At 33.1% G+C, this 13,211-nt stretch overlaps 1 protein-coding gene across 1 annotated transcript in view; it reads left to right on the forward strand.

Annotated features, from left to right (window-relative positions):
- Positions 1 to 13,211, forward strand: part of EYS (eyes shut homolog) — a 1,671,360-nt gene that overhangs the window by 371,193 nt on the left and 1,286,956 nt on the right. Inside the window, exon 11 of the mRNA XM_060167756.1 lies at positions 2,013 to 2,112. Coding sequence (XP_060023739.1) covers positions 2,013 to 2,112 — 100 coding nt within the window. The remainder of the gene's footprint in view (positions 1 to 2,012; positions 2,113 to 13,211) is intronic.

Here is a 13,211-nt window from a genome sequence, read left to right on the forward strand (position 1 = left end):
GAGTCCTTGTCAATACAGTATATCACTTATTTTGATGAACTGTGATGTGTTAAAATATTTATGTAGTTGTGTGTGTGTGTGTCTGTGTATGTGTTTTACATTAGGAGGAAATGCTAATAATAGACAGACTTTTACTTTCCAAGATTGGAAAAAGTAGCAGAACTCTTAATACTTTCCTTATATGCAAGCACATACCATCTAACTGCCATCATTACAAGTTAAAATGTTGCTCAATATCTAACTCTCACGAACTGTTCCTAATTCTACTCCTATGAGAATGATTGAGAAATAAAAGTACTGCATAACTTTTAGGCAATGAGAAAGTCATATTTGTTTTGAAAACCATGAATCCAACAGTGTATTTTTCTTTTCCTATTAAACCTAAGAGACTGGTTTTATGTGGTTAACCTTCTTAAGAACAATAATCTTCAGGAAATATGTGGCCACTTATATAAACTTAATGTACTATTTATCATGAACAAAAACTTGAGAAGATTTAAAATTACATGACAGATAGCAAGGTCTTCTGGAGAGATGAATTTTGGTATATCCTTGACTACAAAGAACAAACCCAGGTTTTTAAATGTGCCATATTTTTTTCACAAAGTTGATGCATAAGGCAAATTAACAAATAAATATTTTTAAGGTATAAACAAAGTTTTCATTTATTATTCTTTTTTTTTTTTTTTTCGGTACACGGACCTCTCACTGTTGTGGCCTCTCCCGTTGTGGAGCACAGGCTCCGGACGCGCAGGCTCAGCAGCCATGGCTCACGGGCCCAGCTGCTCCGCGGCATGTGGGATCTTCCCGGACTGGGGCACGAACCCATGTCCCTTACATCGGCAGGCAGACTCTCAACCACTGCACCACCAGGGAAGCCCTCACGTTAACTATTAATCAGTGGATTTAAATTCATTTTTAGTGTTAGTGTTCACCTTTTCTTCACTTTAACTTGATGTTCTAATGTCATATTGTCACTTAATATTTTATTTTGTCAGTGAAAATAGTAATGCAAATAGATTTTCTATTTAATTACTCATGCTCTTTCCTATTTAGATATATGTAACAGTAATTTTTCTCCAATCCAGATTCATTTCACCATATTAGAGAAAAAATATTTAATAATATTAGGAAGATTACCACTCATCTAATTTATAAGTACAATGTGTTATGTGTGAATGTCTTTTTTTTTCTATTTTTCTTAAATATTGGCAAAAAATTAGTTGTCAGAAGTCAATAATCAATTCAGTGTCAGTTTAGGTTACATTTTTTAGCTCTCTGCAAACTGACAAACAATGCAAGTGATATAATATGAAAAGTCAGTTTTAGCAACACAGTTGTAGGTGGAGCACTAATGGGAAATCTGCACTGCAGAATAGTTAAAAGGAAATATTAGGGCTATATAGTGACTGGACATTTCTGTTTTCCTTTCTTTCCATATAGTCCTGCTTTATAAAATTAATAGAAAAAAATGTGATTCATCACCTTGCCTCCAGAGCACTACATCTACAGAATTCATGGATAAATTCAAATGCATCTGTCCCACTGGTTTTATTGGTAAGTACCATTTGAAAACTGTGCCTTTATAAAGAGCATTTCACCCTGGGGGACATATGTCAGGATGTTATTGATTCACTAGTATTTCCTTTTTGTTCCTCTTTAAATTTCCTTTAGCCTAACATTTGATTTGCATTTCAATAACCTGAAACATCTATTCTACCTCTAGACTCCAAATCAGAAGATAAATTAGTTCACATCTAAGCAGTCTTTATCCACCAACTCAGCAATTAGTCTGCATTTAGTAATTCCAAGAGAAGTTGTTGCAGTCTGTAGTAAGGTGAGCCCTGACACTAATATATGTGGCATTCTTATCTGATGAATTTCATCTCAAACATCATCCCCTTTAGGGTTAAAATGCTTGAGCAAATTTAAGAATTATAACCTGGCACCTGTTTGACTTATTGAAACTTAAAATCTGTTAACTTTTTTCAAAGGTACAAGATATGAAATAGATAGATGTAGATGAGTGTGCTTCATATCCCCGCAAGAATGGAGCCACCTGCATTGACCATGCTGGTAATCATTCCTGTCAATGCGTGGCTCCATTTAAAGGTAATGACCACTGAGAGAGAAGAAAAAGCAAACATAATTAACTTTAAAGAGCATTTATGTCTCTTGTCTGATCTCATTTCAGTCTCCCAACAACATTATGGGGCCTTCATTTCCTTAAAGTCAGCTTCTAAAGTGACCAACCAATTATCCCTTAGGCAGAAATAAGAGTGAAATGAGCTTTGTTTATATACCCACTAAAACAGTCAAGTTTCTTAGTTTTCTATTAGAAAGACCATCTTACAAGCAAATGGTAAAATAAAAAGTAAGGAAGAATATAAGCAGGCTATCATGTTATATTTGAAATATTGTTCCTATTATTCAATTTCTCATGAAATTGTCAAGGTTTGCTTTTTCTTTCTTTCTAAAGTAACCATTTATCTGATTTTTGAATATAGCTATATTGTGCTTAACATAGAGTAAGCCATTAACTGATACTTTTAATTTTGTTTCAACTTTGATGATACATTTTTAGCTTCAGCCAAGGAGTTATATTTTTTTTCAAAAGTAAAATGTATGGTTTGCCCTGTAAAATATATGTTTTTGTTTTGTTTTGTTTTGGTTTTTTGTGGTACGCAGGCCTCTCATTGTTGTGGCCTCTCCTGTTGTGGAGCACAGGCTCCGGACGTGCAGACTCAGCGGCCAATGGCTCACGGGCCCAGCCGCTCGACGGCATGTGGGATCTTCCCGGACCAGGGCACAAACCCGTGTCCCCTGCATCGGCAGGCGGACTCTCAACCACTGCGCCACCAGGGAAGCCCTAAAATATATGTTTTGATAAATTTTTGTGCAAACTAGTATACAGAAAGTCAATCACTGGATACTTCCTTGAACTTTAGTATATTTTTCTATGCCATGGAATTTAAAAACTGTGTCATTCAGGGTTCTCCAGAGAAACAGAAACAATGGGAGTTATATCTATATATCTATAACTATATACTTACTCAGACAGACATGATCATGACAGCTTTCATCCTTCATTACTGTGTGGGCCAGTTCCTCATAATGAATCTCCATGATAAGATATAGTGCCATGATCTGCTGTCTGTCTGCGAGCTGAGACCCAGGAAAGTGGTGGTGAAATTCCAGTCTAATTTGAAGCCCTGAGAATCAGGGGAGCCAGTGGTGTGAATCCCAGTCCAAGTGCAGGAGAAAACCAATGTCCCAGCTCAAGCAGGCAGGCAGAAAAGGAACACATTTTCCCTTCCTTCACTTTTTGTTCTACTCAGACCCTCAACAGATTGAATAATGCTCACTCAGTAGATGGGAGGATAATCTACTTTACTGGGTCCACTGATTCAAATGCTAATCTCATCAGGGAGCACCCTTACAGACACACCAGAAAAAATATTTAATCTGGGCAGCCTATGGCCCAGTCAAGTTAACATACAATTAACCACAATGCTGCTCAACTTTATATTATCAACTGAGATATTCTTATATGTTGTACCTAATTTTCTTAGAGAGTATCTTCTATAATCATTAATCAAATATATGATTGCTTGATTAACTTCAAATAGTTAGTATATATTTAAACTCACTAAATTACAGTGTTCTTATTTGTTAAACGGAGATTAAAAATACTTACCTCGTTGATTTGAATGTGAATTAAATGAGATAAATCATATAAATACCACATTGCCTGCTGGAAATTAACATTCTTCAAGTGTTTAATTGTAATTTTAAATAATTTTCTAACATATATATGTAAAATCTATACAGTAGGTAATATTTTATAATGTTTGGGTAGTAGAATTGAATACATATTTATTTATATATCTTTAAAGACGCATAGAGAATAGTCTAAACAACCCCAATCAATAAAATACTTAGATTTTATTTTAAAAATAACAAAGTTTTCCCGGTGCTTAAATATTTATTTCTTATGTCATTCTCAGTGAAAGGAACCAGATCTCCTTAGAGATCTAGCTGATTCTGGGACTATGACATGGAATGTACAAATGGGCGTGGAGAATTTTATAATACTAGAAAGCAATGAAGTACTCAGAAAACTAAACCATGAGAGTATCTCAAAGGAACACAGGAGCCAACTGAAGATGCTCTTAATGACCAGAATCATTTGAGCAGCAAAATACAGGAGTATTGGTTTATTATCCAAATTATAAAATAAATACTCATGAGTCCACACTGATAAAAGTAAATGATAGAATATATAAGTGAATAAATAGGAATAATAGACACATCTTCTATACAGAATTATTCCAAATAATTTGGACAAATACTTTGCACTCAAGGAGGTTGAACATAACTTCCCACCCCTTAAGTTTGTGCTGTAACTAGTGACTACCTTCCATAGGGTACAGTATGGAAATGGGGTGTAGGGGGAGAGTAACTTTTCAGAGCAGAAATCTGACAAAAACTGCCTAAGCCAAGTGATCAAAATTAATATCAACAGTGATAAGTCATGTTAATAGCAAAACTTTCAATATGAGGTAATGAGAATGTCACTTTATCTTTATGATCTTCAGCTTGAAATCATATTGCCCCAGTCTAACCATGAGAAAACCATCAGACAAGTCCCAATTGAGGGACACTCTACAAAATTCCTGGTTAATACTCCTTACAACTGTTAAGGTGTCAAAAACAAGGAAAGTCTGAGGAACTCTCAGGAGACATGATGACTGAAAGTAGTGAGGTATTCTGGATTGGATCCTGGAAAAGAAAATGGCATTAGGTCAAAACTAAGGAAATCCAGATCAAATATGGGATTTAATTAAAAATTATGTATCAATATCAGTTCATTAGTTGTGAAAAACATAACATAATAGCACAAGATGTTTATAGTAGAGGAAACTGGTTGCAGTGTCCAGTTTCTCTTCACTATCTTTGTGACGTTTAAGTAAATCTAAAACTATTCTAAAATAAAGACTTTTAATGAAGAAACGAATGATTACAAATAAATGATTTCTAATTCAAAATAATTTACACTTGAAGAAAACAGAAAATATGTAAAATATAGTCATTTTAGGTAATCCTAAATGGTTTAACATTTTATATACACAATTTTATTTTGATTAATATCTGTGACTATTATAGAAATGACTACAGTCATATCTTGTTTTATTGCTATTCACAAATGTTGCATTTTTCCCAAAATGAAGGTTTGTGTCATCCCTGTGTAAGCAAGTCTATTGGCACCATTTTTCTAACAGCATTTGCTCACTTTGTGACTCTGTGTCACAATTTGGTAATTCTGGAAATATTTTAAGCTTTTCATTGTTGTTATATTTGTTATGATGAGCTGTGATTAGTGATCTCTGATGTTACTATTATCATTGTTTTGGGGCTCCAAGAATTGCACAAATATAAGAAGGTGAACTTAATCAGTAAATATTGTGTGTGTTCTGACTATTTCACTGACTAGCCATTCCCTAGTTTCTCTTCCTCTCCTCAGGCCTCCCTATACCCTGAGACACAACAATATTGAAATTAGGCCAATTAATAACCTCTAAGTGTTCAAGTGAAAGGAAGAGTCATGTATCTCTTCCTTTAAATCAAAAGCTAGAAATAATTAACCTTAGTGAGGAAGGCATGTTGAAAACTGAGAAAGGCTGAAAGCTAGGCCTCTTACACCAAAAATCCAAGTTGTGGATGCAATGGAAAAGTTCTTGAAGGAAGTTAAATGTGCTACTCCAGTGAACACACAAATGATAAGAAAATGAAACAGCCTTATTGCTGATATGGGGAAAGTTTTAGTAGTCTGGATATAAGATCAAACCAGCCACAACATTCTCTTAAGCCAAAGTCTAATCCAGAACAAGGCCTTATTAACTCTCTTCTATTTTGTGAAGACTGAGAGAGGTGGGAAGATATAGAAGGAAAGCTTGAAGCTAGCAGAGGTTAGTTCATGTGGTCAAAGGAGATAAGTTATCTCCATAACATAAAAGTGCAAGGTGAAGCAGCAAATGCTGATGTAGAAGCTGCAGCAAGTTATCCAGAAGATTTAGCTAAGATAATTCATGAGGGTGGCTACCCCAAACAACATGTTTTCAATTTTGTCAAAACAGCCTTCTTTTGGCAGATGCCATCTAGGACATTCATAGCTAGAGAGGAGAAGTCAGTGCCTGGTTTCAAAGCTTCAAAGGACAGGCTGATACTCTTGTTAGGGGTTAACATAGTTTGTGACTTAACTGGAAGCCGATGCTCATTCACCATTCTGAAAATCCTAGGGCCCTTGAGAATTATGCTAAATCTCTTCTGTCTGTGCTCTGTAAATAGAACAACAAAGTTTGCATGACAGTACATCTGTTTACAACATGGTTTACTGAATATTTTAAGCTCACTGTTAAGGACTACTGCTCAGGAAAAAAAAAGATTTCTTTCAAAATATCACTGTTTATTGACAGTGCACCTGGTCACCCAAGAGCTCCGATGGAGATAGACAGTGGGATGAATGGTTTTCATGCCTGCTTATACAACATCCATTCTGCAGCCCATGGATCAAGGAGTCATTTTGACTTTCAGGTCTCATGGTTTAAGACATACATTTATGTAAGACTATAGTTGCCATAGATAGTGATCCCTCTGATGGGTCTTGGCAGAGTTAATTGAAAACCTAATTGAAAAAAGTTAATTGAACAAAGAATTCACCATTCTAGATGTCACTGAGAACATTCATGATTCATGGGAAGAGGTCAAAACATTAACATTAATAGGAGTTTGGAAGATGTCAATTCCAACCCTCCTGGATGACTTTGAAGGGATCAAGACTTCAGTGGAGGAAGGAAATGTAGATGCAGTGGAAACAGCAAGAGAACTAGGATTAGAAGATGTGGAGCCTGAAGATGTGACTGAATTGCGCAATCTCATGGTAAAACTTGAATAGATGAGTTGCTTCTTATGGATGAGCAAAAAAAAATAAAAATAAAAAACAAAATAATAAACTGTTCTTGAGATGGAATCTACCCCTGCTGAAGACACTGTGAAGATTGTCGAAGACAACAAAAGATTTAGAATATTATGTAAACCTAGTTGATAAGAATAGTAGCAAGTTTTGAGAGATTTGACTCCAGTTTTGAAAGAAGTTCTACTGTGGGTAAACTGCTATCAAACAGAATTATATGCTACAGAGAAATCACTCAGAAAAGAAAGTCACTTGATGCAGTAAACTTCATGATCCTGTTTTAAGAAATTGCTGCAGCCACCCCAACCTTCAGCAGCCAGCGCCCTGATCAGTCAGCAGCCATCAGCATTAAGGCAAGACCCTCCACCAGCAGAAAGATTATAACCTGTTAAATGCTCAGATGATGGTTTGAATTTTTTAGAAATAAAGTATATTTTAATTAAGGTATGCATGTACATTTTTTAGACATAATGCTATTGCACAATTAATAGTCTACAGTGTCACGTAAACATAACTTTTATGTGCATTGGGAAACCAGAAAAATTTGTGTGAACATGCTTTATTGTGATTTACACTTATTGTGGTGGTCTGGAACCAAACCCACAATATCTCAGAGGTCTGCCTGTACTAAGTATTTTAATTCACTAATTATACTGAAGAAAAGAAAAGAAAAGAATTTTCCAGTTAATGTCAGTGACTTATATTTGTAAAACACATTAAAATGTTTAATGAGCTTTCACAAAAAGCCATAAATATAAAAGGACAAAACAAAAAAAGCAAAAACAAAGTTAAACTATTATAAAACAAATATGCCTAATAATGTATATAATATTTTTCTTATAATCATGTAATGTGGTAAAATTTATACTAGAAATATATTATACTATATAAAAACATAATTTTGATAATTTCTAAATCATTTTATATTTTTATACATCTGTCAGCTAGGAAACTTGTATAAGAATCTGTCTGTTTGGCTCTTACTTTCCTTTTCTGGCACAAGCTTAATTATCCTGCATATACATGAGATCATGTGAATGAGTTCTGAACAATAGAAAATGGATGTTTTTATCTTGCAGTCTGATCCATAAAAATATCCTATAAATCTTTCACTCCCTTTTTAAAAAAGTTTATTGAAGTATAGTTGATTTACAATATTGCATTTAATTTCTGCTGTATAGCAAGTGACTCAGTCATATATATATTCCTTTTCATATTCTTTTCCATTATGGTTTATCACAGGATACTGAATATAGTTCCCTGTGCTATACAGTAGGACCTTACTGTTTATCCATTCTCTATATAATAGTTTGTATCTTTTAATTCCAAATTCCTAACCTTTCCCTCCCCTACCCCATCACTCTTGGCAACCATAAGTCTGTTCTCTATATCTGTGAGCCTGTTCTTGTTTCATAAATATATTCATATGTATCATATTTTAGATTCCACAAGTAATATCATATGATATTTGTCTTTCCCTGTCTGACTTACTTCACTTAGCATGATAATCTTTAGGGTCATCCATGTTGCTGCAAATGGCATTATTTCATTCTTTTTATAGCTGAGTAATATTCCATAGTGTATATGTACCACATCTTCTTTATCCATTCCTCTGTCAGTGGACATTTAGGTCATTTCCATGGCTTGGCTGTTGTAAATAATGCTGCAATGAACAAAGCAGTGCCTTTCATTCCCTTTCTTCTTATTCATTCTTGTTGGAAATGAGATGTCTGAAAAACTAGAGAGAAGAGCCAGAAGACCATAGGTCCCTAAATAAATTCTCATGTAGAAAGACATCCATGGGCCAAGAACATTCCCATGCTCTGAGTGAAAAAACAACAAAGAAACAGAAAAGTTTGTTTTGTGTTAGGCCACTAAAATTAAAAAGGGTTTCTCCTTTATAGCATTAACATCCTTTACTCTAAGAATTACTCCTTTAATGAACATAAAGTAGTCCTTGAAAATATTATCAAAATTAATTTTTAAAAATCCCATGGATAAAAATATTTTTCAAAAACTGTGTGTAATGTAGTTATAAATTCAGTTTCTATGTGAAATTTTTGTAATTTTTTTAAAATTTAGTAATTATTCTCTGTTTGTTCTAAGTCTGTTAGCAATTGCACAATCTATTTCAAAAAGAAATGAAAAGAGCATATACAAAAAAAAAACAGCAAAAACATTAAAATAGTGAGATTAAGTTTAGTAAATATTTAGTTGAGTCAATAATTCAGTAAGGTTAATTTTGTGTATTGACTAGACCCAGTTAACAAACTGTCCCATGGGGGATGTTCGAACCCCTCCCTGTTTGTACATCTCATGACCACCACTCACATCCTTTTGTGTACTGTTATTGGCTGTTTCAGGCAGGATTTAGACTGCATTTAACTACAAAACCTAAATTATTAATTATCTGGCTCTTTCAGAAAATGTCTGCTGACACTTGGTATAGAAAAATACTCAAATAACCTATCTTGTAAGCTACGTGTTCTGGTTTTCTGTTGTATAGTCCACGTTTCATCTATTGGTTCTTTACCTGTGGTAACATATATTTTGTTAAAGTAATGTACAAGGTCTTTCTTTTTATAGGAAATATATAATTCTCCTCCACTGTACTAAATTAATATTATAATTGTTCCATCCTGAGTCAAATTTATGCCAGAAAAAATAATACATGTAAATGTGAATTTATAAATGTATAAGTTTTTTTTTTAAATCTAAAAAATATGTATAGTTACTGTTTACCACATATGTGAATTAGTTTATTTTAAGATAATACCCTAGTTCAAACATTTTTTCCCTTTAGAGAGGTTATATTTCATTGTTAGTCATAACTTATTAAAACACACACTTAGAAAAAGGAATTTATCCAAAAGGTCAATTGTGATTATATAGTCCATTTATGGGGACAATGGAAAAGAATTAGAAAAATCTTTATATAATTACTCTGGAGAGCTGAATAATGAAGTGCTTTTATGTGTGTTATTTTCTAGCATTATAATTACAGATCCTCCACAAATAGTATAGCTTTCACTCATAATGTTTAATATTGTATATCTCTTTTGAAATCTGTAGAATTTGTTTGTTTGTTTGTTTTGTTTTTACAAAGCACAATAAATAGGGAAAATAAATTCCTCTATATAATCCTTCTTCCATGAGGGGTTCATCTGCTGGTTAATGAGTTGTTAGTTTTGATTTAATCTAGGCTCCCTGGCAAGTTCTAGCCTTAAAAACTGAACCTAAAAAATAAATATTAAAAAATGAATTTCCTTCTGAAGTAAAGACCTTTATTATTTTGTTTTCTGTTTACTCTGAACTGAATTTTTCTTCAGCAATGAACAGAGAACTTTAATAAATACCAATGAGTTTTCACCTTCCCATAGAGGTAATTCTTATGATTTTCCTGAAGAGAATCTAATGCTTTTCATTTAACAGAGGAGGATATAGACTACATACATGTTTTACAAGTTTGGAAAGCACAATTTTCTATTTTAATTAAAGCACAAAGATATAAATCAGTCATCCCCAATGATCACTACTGTCCTTCACTAGTCTACTGTCATGGCCAATCAGTGCTCCCCAGTGCCCTCTACTGAGCCTTCTGTGCCCAACACTTCCAAACAATGCAGTGATAGTAATTTATCTTGCTATGCAAAATGTATATTAAGTGGGCATTTTTTATGTTTCCATGTGTGAAATAAATAGGGATAAATCGTGCCTCAATGTGTAAATTTTCCTTTTACATATGAAATATAAAAGAAAATTATCATTACACACACATACGCACACACATCTGGAGCTAAGTACACTTGTTCATCTTCCCTCCAGAATTAAATGCAATTGTTCATGTGGTCATGTTTTACAAATGCTAGTTATTACTCTTTGTTTAAAAGCCATAATCATTGCTAAATAGTAAGGCAGCTCTTGTCCAATCAGCAGTTTTAAATTCTAAAACTAATGTCCATGAAATATGATGGAAGTAAAGGAAAGTTGTGAAGATGACTACATATAATGAAATTGCTGCTCCTGGTAGAATTAGTTTGTGAAGCACTTAAAGAAGCAAAGCACTTAAAGAAGCAAAGCCTATTTCACAATTTGAAGTGTTTTCTTAGTAGATGAAGATGATCATAACTCTCAAATTGCCTACACTGAACATTTAGTGACACTAAGTTAATGTGATTCTCTAGAAAAATATGACTGATAAATCCAAAATTTTAAGTGTATTATTTACTGGAAACTAAACTATTGATAATTTTATAATTCTTAAAATGATCCATTTGCATATTGAATTTCATTAAGTGAAGGAATTCTACAAGAAAATAATGTTGCATATATCATTCTTAAAGCAATAGTCTTTCTGTATCCATCACGTATTGGTGGTGAGAAATAAGTTGTTACCCTTTCTTTTCTAGAATATAAAAGTTTCCAAAATCTAACACAAAGAAAACAGGGCTTTGATGTAAAGTCTTGTTTGGTTCTCAAGTAAGTAAGTGCTTAAACTAATAAGAATGCCATTTTAATAAGGCTAGGTATGAGCAAGTGGAATAGAAATATTGTCTGAGCAAACGTCTTGTCTGCTAAAGCTTTAATGACACCTGTCCCTAAATATGTAGCAATTAAGATAAAAAAAAGCAGAAATGGTAATCAGCCATTAACCATGTTTGCAAAAGAAAGTAAGCAAAAAAGAATGAAAACTCAGCCCAACAAAAATGCTTTAGTGTGTTGAAAGTCAGAGTAATAATGCTGTTTTGCAGATAGGACATTTTATGATGGGAACTTGTAATTAGAAAGTAGATTTAAGTACATATTTTTAAGTGCTTGTAAATTAAAAAATCCACAGCAAGACTAAACATTCCTGGAGGACAACATATTTCAGCAGGGCTATACAAGCAACAATCTTTAATGTTCTGAAGATTTCTTAAAGGCAACTACAGACAATTTGACCATACTAACAAAAAGTCAATTTGCTTTAATTCTTTTAATGAAAGTAAAAATATGAGTATTATTTTGGAGGGGTCAGATAAGTGGGATGAACTATAAAGTACTGAGTTCATAATAATAATCCAATAGAAAATAATATTCATTTAATAGTTGATGTTCCTCCCCTCCCCCCAAAAAATTAAAGGAACATATCAAGCACCATAAAAATAATTTAAAATTTGTACCTAAATTTCAACAGAAGAATAAAAGCTGAATCAACAAGGTGGTTTTGCTATACCATTAAATGCAACAATAATCAAAATCAACCTCCAGATTCAATAATATGTGTGGGTCGGTAAATTACAGTTCATTATTTCAATGGAATATTAAAAGATCAAAATTAACTTCAAGATAATTTTCAGATACTTCAAAACATTAATAAATTGTGATACAACTTTAAGTTCCAAAGAAGTACAAAATTTTACATTATTTTTACAGCTTTGTAAAACATTGATGTCATTAAACCAAAAATAAAAAGTACACCCTGGGACCCAAAAAAAGGCCAATGGTTTTCTGAAACTTAGCTTTGTTTTTTAAAATTCCTTTTACTATTATTTTTTAAACTTAGAAAATAGAGACTGTCAGAACTGAGAGGCCCAGAGGAAACAAGCAGAGATTTTCTTAGAGAAAACCCAGCTGAAAATGCCCATTGAAACAATCTTGTGTATCCTGCCATGGGGAGAGGAATATAAAGTAAAATCACAAGTTTGAAAAAAAATAGTTGATGTTGATGATCTTGTCTCCCATTTGTTCTGTGTAGATTCAATTAAAACAAGAAAATGAAGTACATATTGGTTTGACAATCGGTATCAGACACCTTCTTGGTGATGACATCATAACCTTTAGTTTGATATAAATACTTAGATGCTGAGGCCATTTAGACAGCAAGAATAAAGGGAACCTGAGTTGAGGATGGGTACTAGTTATAAAGAGAATTGATTCTTTTGGCTTCATTTATTAATTTATTTTTCTGTTTTTAGAATTCAGTGGTATTTCATACCTTGGTCAAATATTTATTTAATTATATGATTTCAATTGTATTTCTTATTAATGGATCAGAACTATTATTTATCAGTTTGACACTCCCTATCCTTTTTCTTTATAACCTATATACTATTTAATTTGTATGGGCAATTACATTTGACTACATCTTCTGTAAAATAGCATACCAAGTGAAAAAAATGTTGCCACTAACTATAAGTATGGACATATTATATTCAAAGTGCTATGGAGTTCAACGGATAAGACATTGTAGAATTCA

The sequence above is a fragment of the Lagenorhynchus albirostris genome, chromosome 12 (genome assembly GCF_949774975.1).
Source record: "Lagenorhynchus albirostris chromosome 12, mLagAlb1.1, whole genome shotgun sequence".
In the NCBI taxonomy this organism is placed as follows: Eukaryota; Metazoa; Chordata; class Mammalia; order Artiodactyla; family Delphinidae; genus Lagenorhynchus; species Lagenorhynchus albirostris.